We start from the raw sequence: 14,112 nt of genomic DNA on the forward strand, positions 1-14,112 counted from the left end.
CACTTTAGTTGAGGAAAACAAATTAATTTCTGTAAGAACAATGAGATGTGTTGCCTTAACTTGTCTTAGACCTCTGCCCTCCATGCCAGTGGTGGCCTGGAAAAAGAGCCCACGTTCCCAGTACCAGAGGGAGCAGCATGGAGCTTGAGTTCCCTCAAAGACTCATTCCCAAGGCTCTGTCATTGTTGGGCATGTCTGGTGGTTCCCTGGAAGACCTCACTTGAAAGGCTTGCCTCTGACCCCACTGAGAGCTGCCTAGTGCTAAAAGCCTCCCCTCGCGTGGCATTTTCGGAAAATATTTGCAGGTCAATGTTTTAACAGGGCAGTTGCATGAAGGAGTAGATAACAGCTTGGGGCAAAAAACTGAATAACTAATTTAACTATTAGCTTTAAGAAATGAGTTCAGCAAGGCTGCAGGATATAAGATCGAGATGCAAAAAGTAGCTGTATTTCTATACCCCAGTAATACGGGATCTAAAAATGAAACTGAGAAAACAATTCCATGTATAACAGCATCAAAAAGAACCAAATGCTTAGGAAAAAACTTTAACCAGAGAAGTGCAAGACTCACACGGCAAAGTGCAACACACTGTTGAAAGAAGTTGAAGATCCAAATAAGTGAAAGACGTCATGTTCATGGATCAGAAGACAGTATCATTAAATTTTTACTCCTTCCCAAGCTGATCTATATTTGCAGGGAAAGGCCTACCCAAATCCCAGCTGACTTCATTCCAGAAATTGCCAAGCTGATTCTAAAATCCACATGGCAATTGAAGGGACCCGGAATAACCAAAACCATGTTGGTAAAGAGCAAAGTAGGAGGCCTCACACGTCCTGGTTTCCAAACCCAGGTCAAAGCTACTGCAATCACAGGGTGGGACTGGAATGAGAACATACATGGAAATCAAGGGAACGGACTTGACAACACAGAAACAAATCCTCATATTTACGGTCTATTGATTTTCAACAAGGTGCCAAAGTAATTCAGCGTGGAAAGAAGAGTCCTAATTGGTGCTGGGACAACTGTACATCCACACACAAAATAACGAGGCTGGACTCCTACACTGGACATTATGGACGAAAATGAACTCAAAATGGATCAAATAGCCAAATGTAAGAGCTAAAGCTACAAAATTCTTCAAAGAAAACACAGGAGTAAATATGTATGATCTTACATGAGGCAACAGTTTCTTACAACCACCCAACCAAAGGAAAACAGAGATAAACTGGACTTCATAAAAATTAAAAATGTTTCTCTTCAAAGGACACTATCAAGAAAGTGAAAAACAACTCCCGTATGGGAGAAAATATTTGCAAATGATATATCTGATAAAGGTCTAGTATCCAGAACTTCCAGAATACATCAAGAAATCTTACAGCTCAATGATAAGATAACTAATTTCCTTCTTTTGCTTTTTAGGGCTGAACCCATGGCACATGGAAATTCCCAGGCTAGGGGTCGAATTGGAGCTATGGCTACCAGCCTACGCCACAGCAATGTGGGATCCAAGCCACATCTACGACCTACACCACAGCTCATGGCAATGCTGGATCCTTAACCCACTGAGCAAGGTCAGGGATTGAACCCGAATCCACACACTAGTCGGATTCTTTTCTGCTGCACCACAACAGGAACTCCAAAGATAACTAATTTTAAAATGGGCACAGTGGGGTTCCCTAGTGCCTCAGCACGTTAAGCATCCATTGTTGTCACGGCTGTGGCTCCAGCTGATGCTGAGGCACAGGTTCTATCCCTTGCCTGGGAACTTCCACTCACTGTGGATGTGGCCAAAAAACACAGGTAAAAATTTAACAAGTAAAATGGGTAGGAGTCCATTGTGGCACGGTGGACATGAGCCGGAATCGTACCCATGAGGACGCAGGTTCGATTTCTGACCTTGCTCGGTGGATCAAGGATCTGGCGTTGCCGTGAGCTGTGGTGTAGGTTGCAGATGCGGCTTAGACCCTGCAGTGTTGTGGCTGTGGTTGGCAGCTGCAGATTAGACCCCTAGCCTGGGAAATTCCACATGCCACAGGTGAGGCCCTAAAACACACACACACACAAAGTAAAATGGGCAGAAAATTTGAAAAGACATTTCTCCAAAGAAGACATACTAATGGCCAGTAAGAACATGAAAACTTCTCAATGTATTAAAATCATTAGGGAAATATAAATCAAAGCCACAACGAGATACTCGCTAAGTACTCACTACAATAGCTATAGTCACACAGTAACAAATGCTGGCAAGTATATGGAGAAACTGGAACCCTCGACATTGCTGTGTGCAACTATATGCCAATAAAACGGAAAACCTAGAAGAAATGGACAAATTCTTAGAAAAGCACAATCTTCCAAGACTGAACCAAGGTGAAAAAGAAAAGATGAATAGACCCATCACAAGTACTGAAATGGAAACTGTGATTTAAAACCTTCCAACAAACAAAAGTCCAGGACCAGATGGCTTCACAGGGGAATTCTATCAAACATTTAGAGAAGAGCTAACACCTCTCCTTCTGAAACTATTCCAAAAAATTGCAGAGCAAGGAGCACTCCCAAACTCATTCTCTGAGGCCACCATCACCCTGATACTAAATCCAGACAAAGATACCACACACAAAAAAGAAAACTACAGGCCAATTTCACTCATCAACAGAGATGCAAACATCCTCAACAGAATATCAGCAAACCAAATCCAACAATACATTAAAAGGACTGTACATCATGATCCCGTGGGATTTCTCCCAGGGATTCAAGGATTCTTCAATATCCACAAATCCATCAGTGTGATACACCACATTGACAAACTGAAGAATTAAAAACCACATGATCCTCTCAATAGATGCGGAAAAAGCCTTTGACAAAATCCAACACCCTTTGCTGATAAAAACCCTCCAGAAAGTCGGCAGAGAGGGAACTTACCTCAACATAATAGAGGCCATATATGACAAACCCAGAGCTAACAGCATTCTCAATGGTGAAAAGCTGAAAGAATTCCCGCTGAGATCAGGAATGAGACAAGAACGTCCACGCTCGCCACTACGCTTCAACATAGTTTTGGAAGTCCTAGCCACGGCAATCGGAGAAGTAAAAGAAATAAAAGGAATCCAAATTGGAAAGGAAGAAGTAAAACGATCACTATTCGCAGGTGACATGATACTATACCTAGAGAATCCTAAAGACTCTGCCAGAAAACTGTTAGAGTTCATCCGTGAATTTCGCAAAGTCTCAGGATACAAAATTAATACACAGAAATCGACTGCATTTCTACAGACTACAAAGATCAGAAGGAGAAATCAGGGAAGCAATTCTGTTTACCATCACATCAAAAAGAATAAAACGCTTAGGAATAAACCTACCTAAAGAGACAAAAGCGGAGTTCCTGCTGTGGCACAGCGGAAAACGAATCCAACTAGGAACCATGAGGTTGTGGGTTTGATCCCTGGCCTCGCTCAGTAGGTTAAGGATTTGGCGTTGCCAAGATCTGTGGTGTAGGTCTCAGACACGGCTCGGATCTGGCATTGCTATGGCTCTGGCGTAGGCCAGCGGCAACTGCTCTGATTAGACCCCCAGCCGGGGAACTTCCATATGCCACAGGTGTGGCCCTAAAAAAGATAAAAAGACAAAAACTATAAGACACTGATGAAAGAAATTAAAGGTGGCACATAGAGATGGAAAGACATACCATGCTCTTGGAGTGGAAGAGTCAATTTTATCCAAATGACTACACTACCCAAGGCAATCTACAGATTCAATGCAATCCCTATCAGATTACCACGGACATCTTTTTTTTTTTTTTTTTTTTTGTCATTTCTTTGGCCACTCCTGCGGCATATGGAGGTTCCCAGGCTAGGGGTCGAATCGGAGCTGTCCAAGGACATTTTTCACAGAACTCAAACAAAATATTTTAGTTTCTTTGGAAGCACAAAAGACCCAGAATAGCCAAAGACATCCTGAAAAAGAAAAATGGAGTCAGAGGAATCAGGGTCCCGGATTCCAGACCATACTACAAAGCTACAGTCATCAAAACCGTATGGTACTGGCACAAAGACAGTCATATACATCAGTGGAGCAGGATAGAAAGCCCAGAAATAAACTCCCAGACCTACAGTCAACTAATCTATGACAAAGGAGGCAAAAATACACAATGGAGAAAAGACAGCCCGTTCAATAAGTGGTACCAGGAAAACTGGACCGCCACATGGAAAAGAATGCAATTAGAACACTTCCTAACACCATACACAAAAACAAACTCAAAATGGATTAAAGACCTAAATATAAGACCAGGTACCATCAAACGCTTAGAGGGAAACGCAGGCCAAACACTCTCCAACATAAACAACAGCAACATCTTCTCAGATCCACCTCCTACAGTAATGACAATAAAAACAAAAATAAACAAATGGGACTTAATTAAATGTAAAGATGTCTGCACAGCAAAGGAAACCCTAAGCAAAACGAAAAGACAACCCACAGAATGGGAGAACATATTTGCAAATGAAGCAACTGACAAGGGATTAATCTCCAAAATTTATAAACACCTCCTACAGCTCAATACCAAAAAAACAAACAACCCCATTAAAAATGGGCAGAAGATTGAAACAGACAATTCGCCAAAGAAGACATACGGATGGCCAGAAAAACACATGAAAACATCTTCAGCATCACTCATTATTAGAGAAATGCAAATCAAAACCACTATGAGGTACCACCTTACACCAGCCAGAATGGCCATCATCCAAAAGTCTACGAACAAGAAGTGCTGGAGAGGGTGTAGAGAAAAAGGAACCCTGTCACACTGTTGGTGGGAGTGTAAATTGATGCCGCCACTGTGGAAAACAGTATGGAGATTCCTCAGAAAACTACAAAGAGAACTACTATTTGACCCAGCAATCCCACTCCTGGGCATTGATCCACAGAAAACCATGACTCGCAAAGACGCATGTACTCCAATGTTCATTGCAGCACTATATACAATAGCCAAGACATGGAAACAACCTAAATGTCCATCAACAGAGGAGCAGATCAAGAAGATATGGTACATATACACAGTGGAATATCACTCAGCCATTAAAAGCAAAGAAATACCAGCATTTTTAGCAACATGGATGGACCTAGAAATGATCATGCTAAGCAAAGTCAGTCAGACAGAGAGACACCAACATCATATGCTGTCACTTACATGTGGAATCTAAAAAAGGGATACAACGACCTTCTTTGCAGAACAGATACTGACTCAAGGACTTTGAAAAGTTTATGGTTTCCAAAGAATACAGTTCGGGGGGTGGGGGGATGCGCTGAGGGTTTGGGATGGAAATGCTATAGAATTTGGTTGTGATGACTGTTGTACAACTCTAAATGTAATAAAATTCATTGAGTTTTATATATAGATATATACATACATATATATATATATACACACATATATACATACATATACTAAATCAATGACACTTCAAGAAAAAATTAATGAAAGGAAAAAAAATTGCTAGGACCCCTCCGAAGACCTTAGAAGGGACCGATGTAGGTGAGGAGCCCTGAAGCTTAAGCTTCATTCAATGCATGATAAATCAACCTCAGCTGAGGCCCCTTTCCAAACTTATTTAATGCAGGGTAAAAACAAAGTTTCAACTTCTAAACACCCAGTCTTCTTTCATTAGAGGTAATAAAATGACATAACCGGAGGGGTGAAACCTTCCCTTGGTGGCTTGCCTTTGGAAAGACTTTAGCAATCAAGTTTACACCTCACAATGGCAACTGCTTCCTGAAGCAAATGAGCTTTGTCTATTGGAAAAATTTAGCCCAACCACAGCTCACACCGAACTATATTATGACAACCACTTGAACGTAACTCGGAATGAGCTTTAGAACTATGGTGTCATGTTCAACACCAGATAGCTCTGATTTTTCATTACCTTTTTCTGTGCTTTAGGATGAACACAGGCGTTCCCGTTGTGGCTCAGTGGAAATGAATCTGACCAGTATCCATGAAGATGTGGGTTCGATCCCTGGCCCTGCTCCACGGACTAAGGATCTGGCAGTGCTGTGAGCTGCGGTGTGGGTCACAGAGGTGGCTTGGATCTGGCATTGCTGTGGCTGCGGTGTAGGCCAGCAGTTGGAGCTCCCATTCAACCCCTAGCCTGGGAACATCCATGTGCCACAGGTGTGGCCCTAAAAAGGAGGGGAAAACAAACAAGATGAACTCAGAGATTCAAGAGGAACCAGTGGGTGCCTCTTCCATAGGCATCTTTTCCAGTTCTCTACTTCCCATTCCCACTACCCATTCTCCACCTCCTCCCCCACCCCCACCTGTTACCCGGCTGCATGGCTTTCATGGTTTCCCATCCACATCCATCTTTCTCCCTCCGGTGTGGAAGGTTCTCAGGGACAAAGTCCCTGTCCTACTCTTCTTCACACCCCCAGTACTTATCACAGTGCTGACACACGGTGGGCATGGCGCTCAGTAAATGATTTTGAAGGAATCCATGAACTTTCATCAACTGTGATTCCACCATTTATTTCCCTGTGCTGCCTGCGTTACCATAGTGACACTCTCCTATAAGGGAGAGTCTCGGTGTTATAAAATGTTCAGAAAATGTGGTGAGTTTAAGACCCTGTATTGCTGCTGTTACTAAAACCTCCTGGTAGAGGGCCCTAATGAGTCTGCTCTCAGATGGGTCAGTTAAAAAAACAAACAAAAAACAGGAGTTCCCATTGCAGTGCAGTGGAAATGAATTCGACTAGGAACTGTGAGGTTGCAGGGGTTCCATCACCAGTCTCGCTCAGTGGGTTAAGATCCAGGGTTGCCAAGAGCCGTGGTGTAGGTCACAGACACGGCTCAGATCTGGCATTGCAGTGGCTACAGAGTAGGCCAGCAGCTATAGCTCCATCCGATTAGACCCATAGCCTGGAAAAATCCATATGCCACAGGCGCGGCCCTAAAAAAGACAAACAGCCAAACAAACAAAAAAACCACTGACCCTGCTGCTCATTCCCCAAGCAGGTGTCAGCAAATTAATGAGGGGATGAGGGAGGCCACCACAGACAGGCAGCTGCAGGAACTGTTCCTCTAGCTCCAGGCACACCCTCAAGACCATCATTACCCTGAAGGGAACCATGTGAAGCTGGATGTCTGAATTCAGGGAAGGGACTCTTTTCCAAAGCCAGGTTTAGAAGACGCTCTTCACCTTAGGTCTAAAATCCACATGCAGGCCACTGAACGTACCCACTCTGATTCCCTTGAGTCACAGAGAAATCACAGAATTTTCTAGCTGCAGGAGTATAAAACCCACATCTCCTGCTGAAGAGTAGTCAGGAAAGAAAGCATATAGAATTGTATGTGCTTGTATGTATGTGTTTTCTTGATGTTTTCCACACCACAGCTGAACACAAACCGCATCTTTGGCCATACTTCAAGGTTCCTATTGGCCACAGATAATTCACCTTAGAGGTGTATTCTTGCTGAACAATAATGTTCTGGGCGGTTGGGGAGCGAAGTGCCCGTGGTGGGCGTTCAGGAATTCCTTCTGCTTTGCTACTTAAAAGAAGCTCATGGTTGAGGAAGCGGCTAATGGTTGAGGAAGAACTTTATGCTAAACTTGGTTCTTTGCACCTCTGTGCTGCACATAGTTTAAGCAGCTAGGAACTCTGCACAGGAGCAGGAAGCAAAGGTCAATTCAGAAGGGGAATTTGGGAGTTCCCGCTGTGGCCCAGTGGTTAACAAATCCGACTAGGAACCATGAGGTTGTTGGATCAATCCCTGGCCTTGCTCAGTGGGTTGACGATCCGGCGTTGCCGTGAGCGGACTCGGCTCGGATCCCGCGTTGCTGTGGCTCTGGCGTAGGCTGGCAGCTACAGCTCCGATTAGACCTCTAGCCTGGGAACCTCCCATATGCCGCGGGAGTGGCCCAAGAAATGGCAAAAAGACAAAAAAAAAAAAAAGGCAATTTCATGGACCGGCCACATACTGGAGCAGCATCAATGGGATTCCATGACAATGCTAATAATTTGGATGATCTGCTTGGTGCCTTTTGCTGCCCCTGCCAAACACCAGTACGATGGAGAGTAGAGCACTTCACCTCTGAGTTAGACAAGGCTCCTGGCCTCTTTGTACCTTCGTTTCCTCATTTGGAAAATATATACATAAATGGACCTCAAGATGTACTTTCCAGAATTCATACTGGGCTTACGCCCAACTCACCAATAACTGCCTGATTTCTTTTTCCCTTTTTTTTTTTTTTTGGTCCACCCCAGGGCATATGGAGTTCCCAGGCCAGGGATCAGATACGAGCCGCAGTTGTGACTTAGGCAGCAGCGGCAGTAAGGAAGGATCCTTAACCCACTGTGCTGGGCCGGGCTCAAACCTACATCCCAATGCTCCTCCGATGCCGCCAATCCCACTGCTCCACAGCAGGAACACCTGTCTTAGGTTTTGTTTTTTTGTTTTTGTCTTTTGTCTTTTTGTTGTTGTTGTTGTTGTTGTTGTTGCTATTTCTTGGGCCCCTCCCGCAGCATATGGAGGTTCCCAGGCTAGGGGTTGAATCGGAGCTGTAGCCACCGGCCTATGCCAGAGCCACAGCAACTCGGGATCCGAGCCGCGTCTGCAACCTACACCACAGCTCACGGCAACGCCGGATCGTTAACCCACTGAGCAAGGGGCAGGGACCGAACCCGCAACCTCATGGTTCCTAGTCGGATTCGTTAACCACTGCGCCACGACGGGAACTCCCCTGTCTTAGGTTTTAATGCATAGTGTTTTTTACATGTATTCATCTTCTATTTCACTTACAACTTGTGTAAAAACTGCATTCCGTGCCAGGCCTGAAACGTTCCAAAGCTCACTTCTGTGATTAAATTGCAACCAAGATTTCTACAAGACACAAGCACAAGAAGCAAAACATTTATTCTTTCAGAACATTTAACCATTGCCAGTAATTCTAATCTATATATGATGACACATAACCTCAACACCCCCTCCACACTTTAGAGAAACCTCACTGTGGAAGGCATTTGCTTAGGATTCTATATGCGGTGCCTTAGATACCAACCAGCAAATGTTCAATAAACATGTGTGTCAAGTGATTCTTATTTCTCCAGAAAAGGGCAGCGCTCTTGACATTCGGGGCCGGATGATTCTTCGTTGGGGGCTCTCCCGTATACTGCAGGATGTTTAGCGGCACCCCTGGCCTCTGTCCACTGGATGCCAGGAGCGTATCTACAGTTCTGACAACCAAACACAGCTCCAGACATGGCCAGAGGTCACCGGCGTGCAACATCACCCTGGTTCCTGGGGGAGAACCGCTGCTCTATCATGATTCACTCCCATATGCATAATCATTCTCACGTGAATCTTTGCTAGAGACAAAAAAGATTTCCTTCCTAATTTTTGCAGTTAAACTTTTAATGTTTCAAAATGAGTAACACATTCATTTCATTAAACAAATAACTTTTACAAAAATTCCAATATAATGAAGTTCTGTTTGTAACTTACACATATTGCAAAAAGGGTAGTGATTCAAATGTACGTCTCTCAATAGACTGTATCTTATTGCAGGATAAGTCCCTAGGAAAAGCAAAAGGAAAAGAGGGCCTCAGTTAGCTGTTAAGACATCCAATCGAAGGAATAACCAGTAGAGGTCAGAATGAGAACAATGACCAAGCAGCTTTTGCCTAAACTCTAAACCTCAGGAAATGTTATTTGAACCTTCCAGAGCCCCGAACCCTGTCTTTGCCTCTCTGAAGTGTCACACCTTCACGAGCTTCATAAACAAAACATACAACTATAGACCTTGATAGATCTGGGAGGTAATCTTTCCTGAGAGCAGAAGAATTGATTAGATGACCTTTCAGGGTCTCAGCAAATTCCAGATTAGAGCTCAAAGTTTTAATCCCCACATTTAATTATCATTTCTTATATTAAAAGGAATATTCTAACATTTACACCCCTTCCAGTTTCGTTCTGTTTTTCTAGGCCAATTCCATACCTGAAGAAATAAAAGATAGCCTTCTTGGGAGTTCCCATCATGGCTCGGCAGAAACAAATCTGACTAGCATCCCTGGCCTCACGCAGTGGGTTAAGGAGCTGGTATTGCCCTGAGCTATGGTGTAGGTCACAGACATGGCCAGCATCTGGCGTTGCTGTTGCAGCCTGGAGACTTCAGCTCCAGTTCAGCCCTTCCACCCCTAGCCTGGGAACCTCCATATGCCATGGGTGTCGCCCTCAAAATCCAATCCAATCCAATCCAAAGATATCCTTTGATACAACTTGAAAGGAAGGCACTCCTCTCATGAATACGTACCTCCCAGCTAACTCGGTACTATACTTCACCACTAGTCTCTCCCTTTCGAAGCCATCCTGTACACAATCGCCACATTAACTCTACACAAGTGGTTCTCAAATATCAGCATCATTTGTGAACTCACTGAAGACACACATACTCAGCGCTACTCTGGACCAACTGAATCAGTACCTGTGGGGGTGAAGCTTGTGTTTTAACAAGCCTCCAACTGACTGATGCTGCTGCAGGCTAAAGTCTGTTCTAGAGCTCTGCTGCGGGAATGTGATAGGGCCTGTTAGCCTTGGCTTGGCCTCCCAAACCCCAGAGGATCTGGCTCTAATCTCCTACTCTCCCTACTTGGACTCTACAGGTACTCAAAAGTATTTTTCTGTGTTTTGCCTTTCTCCCACTGTCCTTTGCAAGCTTATTCTTCCCAAGATGTCTGATGATACGCAATGGCCCTCTTGGTCCATTTAAACAGCACTGTTTTCGTAACATCTCTCCCGATCCAATTTGAAGTGTTCTCTCCTTCTGTGCTCCAAATCAACTTACAGCTCTCACTCCCATATCCATTTCTTCTTCTTCTACTTCTTCTTTTTTTTTTTTTTTCATCTTTTTGCCTTTTCTAGGGCCGCTCCCACGGCATATGGAGGTTCCCAGGCTAGGGGTCTAATCGGAGCTGTAGCCACTGGCCTACGACAGAGCCACAGCAACACGGGGTCCGAGCCAACTCTGCAACCTACACCACAGCTCACAGCAACGCCGGATCCTGAACCCGCTGAGCAAGGACAGCGATCGAACCGGCAACCTCATGGTTCCTAGTCAGGTTCGTTTCCACTGCGCCACAATGAGAACTCCTCCATTTCCTCTTTTTAAGATAGCCATTTTTGCATCCCATTTCCTCTGAGCATAAACACCGTAAAGTATGGACTGGATCATGCTCGTGTGCACTATCTTGGCTGCACTTGCGGCACATGGAATTCCCAGGCTAGGGGTCTAACTGGAGCTGCAGCTGCCGACCTACACCACAGCCACAGCAACGTCAGATCCTAGCCGAGTCTTCAACCTACACTACAGCTCATGGCAACGCTGGATCCTTGACCTACCCAGTAAGGCCAGGGATCGAACCTGCAACCTCATGGTTCCCAGTCAGATTCCTTTCTGCCGTGCCACAACGGAAACTCCTTGTCTGTCATTTCTCAAGGCAATGCATGGACATAAAGCAAACTCTAATATTTACAACATAAACAAATACCTGGGGGGAAAAGTACGAGAAATAGGAGGGAAATGACTGTTTTAAAAGAGGTGTGCTTTTATTACTTCATGGTTCCCAGGGGAAAAAGTAAGAGAAATAGGAGGGAAATGACTGTTTTAAAAGAGGTGTGCTTTTATTACTTCATGGTTCCCGCTTTTGTGCCTCTACAGCGCTCTGTCATCCATCCGGTGCTTGTGTCCTGTGGTTCGCACTCACATGTTTATGTTTCCTAGGAGATCGTGAGTTGCTAGAAGGAATCCTGTCTTCCCCACCTTTATGTTTACCACACGAGGCACAGTGCTTGACGTATTCTTTTTTAGATTTTTTATGGACTGGTATTTTTTGAATGAAATAGAACACTTAGGCTAACATGAAATCATCAGCTTATGAAGCATTTCACAGTAGAAGTAATGAAGGGCCTAATCCACTGAGCAGTTATCAGACTTGTTTTTCTCCAAACTATATTTGAAAGGCTTGGAGCCCAGATGGCAGAGGCACTCAACAAGACGCATACAAAAGTGGTTGTATTCCCTGGTTGCCCCTTAAGGCCTCAAAGGTTTGATCATTCAAAGAACTATTCGTAAGGCCACAGGAGGCTTTGTATACCCATTCCATTCACTTAAGCCTTCTGTATTTGCAAGAAGAACCTAGTTGCTAAAGAGCATCATTCCTTAGCTTACTAATGATTAATGACATAGACAGCTGTGGATGCTGTGGACAAATGACACAACCTGAGCTTTTATAGCCAAGAACACAGTACCTCTTTACCTCTAAATAAACAGAAATACGATACAAGCATTTTCTCCTCGACAAAGAGGCTAGAGAAACACTCATTTTTACTTAGTGAAGTGAGGGGCACTTCTGATATGCTTCTTTAGGGTAACCATATCACTTACCCATCACCTGAAACATTTTTAATATTGGTATAATAATTCCTGTATTGAAATCCTCCACACCAGTCTGTCCTTCGTAACTTAATGTGTTCTTGACAATAGCATTTACATAATCCACCTGCTTAAATATTTAAAAGTTAATTTAGGTTAAATTCCCAAAATTATGAGTTCGTGGCATTTGGATTAATCTAAGTGTTCTGTATTTTCTTGTCCTATGGGTGACTATTTGAGGATAACCTTAATTCCGCTTGTTTTACTCAACTAACTTTTTCAAACCTTTTCTATAAAAGCCAGAGGGTACATATTTAGGATTTGCCTTCCACATACAGTTTGTTGCATATTTTTCTTTGTTTCTCTCTCTCCTGTTTTCATTTCCAGGCCTTTAAAAATCATCCTCAACTTATGGACTGTATCACAGTGGACCATGGGCCAGATTTGATCCATGGATCACAAACTCAATATAAGTGGATGATAGAGGAACACTTCTAAGGGTCCTGTGCGTGTCTATAAGGGCTCAGACCTCATTACCACCCTTCCTCTACAACTAAAGGGTGTTGTTCTATATATATCTCATCTCGATCATTTAAAAAATTTAAATGAACGGGAGACATTTAAGTAGAGATGGGCTGGGGCCCTACACAGACTTATAAAATTGTAGATTTTATTGCTTGTAGAAACTGTAGAGATTATCTAACTTGAACCCGTCAGTCACTTTATACAGAATCGACTGTCTAGATAAGAACTCAGAAGAAAATAGGATTAACTAATTAACTTACAAATACCGGAGGGACAGCAAGCCTTCAAATGAATCCTTATGTAACTCCGTCAAAGCATTATCCCTGAGAATTCTGAAATGAAAAGGTTATTTCTGAATCAAAATGCAAACCAACCACAACTATTTATTTACTACATAGGACTAACGCCCAGATGTGGGGAAAACCTGGGCAAGGGAGCCACCTAAACATCCTAAATCTTGTTTTTAATTTATTATCATTATTTTTTAAACTTTATGGCCACACCCAGGCTAGGGACTGAATCTGAGTGGCAGCTGCAACCTATGCTGCAGCTGCATCAAATATCAGATCCTTTAACCCACTGTGCCTGGCCAGGGATCAAACCCTTGCCTCTATAGAGACCTGAGCCCCTGCAGTTGGATTCTTAACCCACTGTGCCACAGCAGGAACTCCCGCCCCAATTCCTTTAATGATTTTTATGTTTTCCTTTATAATCGATTTACAGTGGTCTGTCAATTTCTACTGTACAGCAAAGTGAACCAGTCATACATCTATATATTCTTTTTCTCACATTATCCTCCATCAGGCTCTAGCACAACCCAATTCTTATTTAATTTAGGGATGGTGATCTCTGCTCTGTCTTAATTTATTTTCTTTTTAAATTTTGACCGTACCCACAAGCATGTGGAAGTTCTCGGGCCAGGGATCAAACCCGCACCACGGCTGTAATCAGAACCACAGCAGTGGTGACATCAGATCCTTCACTGCTAGGCCACCAGGGAACTCTCTGCTCTGTTTTCATTTAAACCTTTCTTCTCGCGCCCTCCTTTTGTGTCCATCTCTCCCTCCCTCTCTCTCTGTCTCTCTCTCTCACACACACACACACACACACACACACATCCACTCTTCCCACCAAATCATATAGTTAATGTCTACCCTTTAGATCACAAAGTCT

General features: G+C 43.6%; 1 protein-coding gene across 3 annotated transcripts in view; it reads right to left on the reverse strand.

Annotated features, from left to right (window-relative positions):
- Positions 1 to 13,415, reverse strand: part of LOC110255209 (leucine-rich repeat-containing protein 37A2-like) — a 28,017-nt gene extending 14,602 nt beyond the window's left edge. For 2 of the 3 annotated variants that reach the window (XR_002337172.1, XM_021067158.1), the window contains exons 1-3: positions 13,200 to 13,415; positions 9,489 to 9,560; positions 8,787 to 8,867 (exon numbers count right to left, since the gene is read on the reverse strand). Coding sequence is in view for 2 of the 3 variants with exons in the window: in XM_021067158.1 (XP_020922817.1) it covers positions 8,787 to 8,806 (20 nt within the window). In the remaining variant the exon portion in view is untranslated. The remainder of the gene's footprint in view (positions 1 to 8,786; positions 8,868 to 9,488; positions 9,561 to 13,199) is intronic. The other variant, XM_021067156.1, reaches the window with a different exon arrangement.

Source organism: Sus scrofa, chromosome 12 (genome assembly GCF_000003025.6).
Source record: "Sus scrofa isolate TJ Tabasco breed Duroc chromosome 12, Sscrofa11.1, whole genome shotgun sequence".
Classification (NCBI taxonomy): Eukaryota; Metazoa; Chordata; class Mammalia; order Artiodactyla; family Suidae; genus Sus; species Sus scrofa.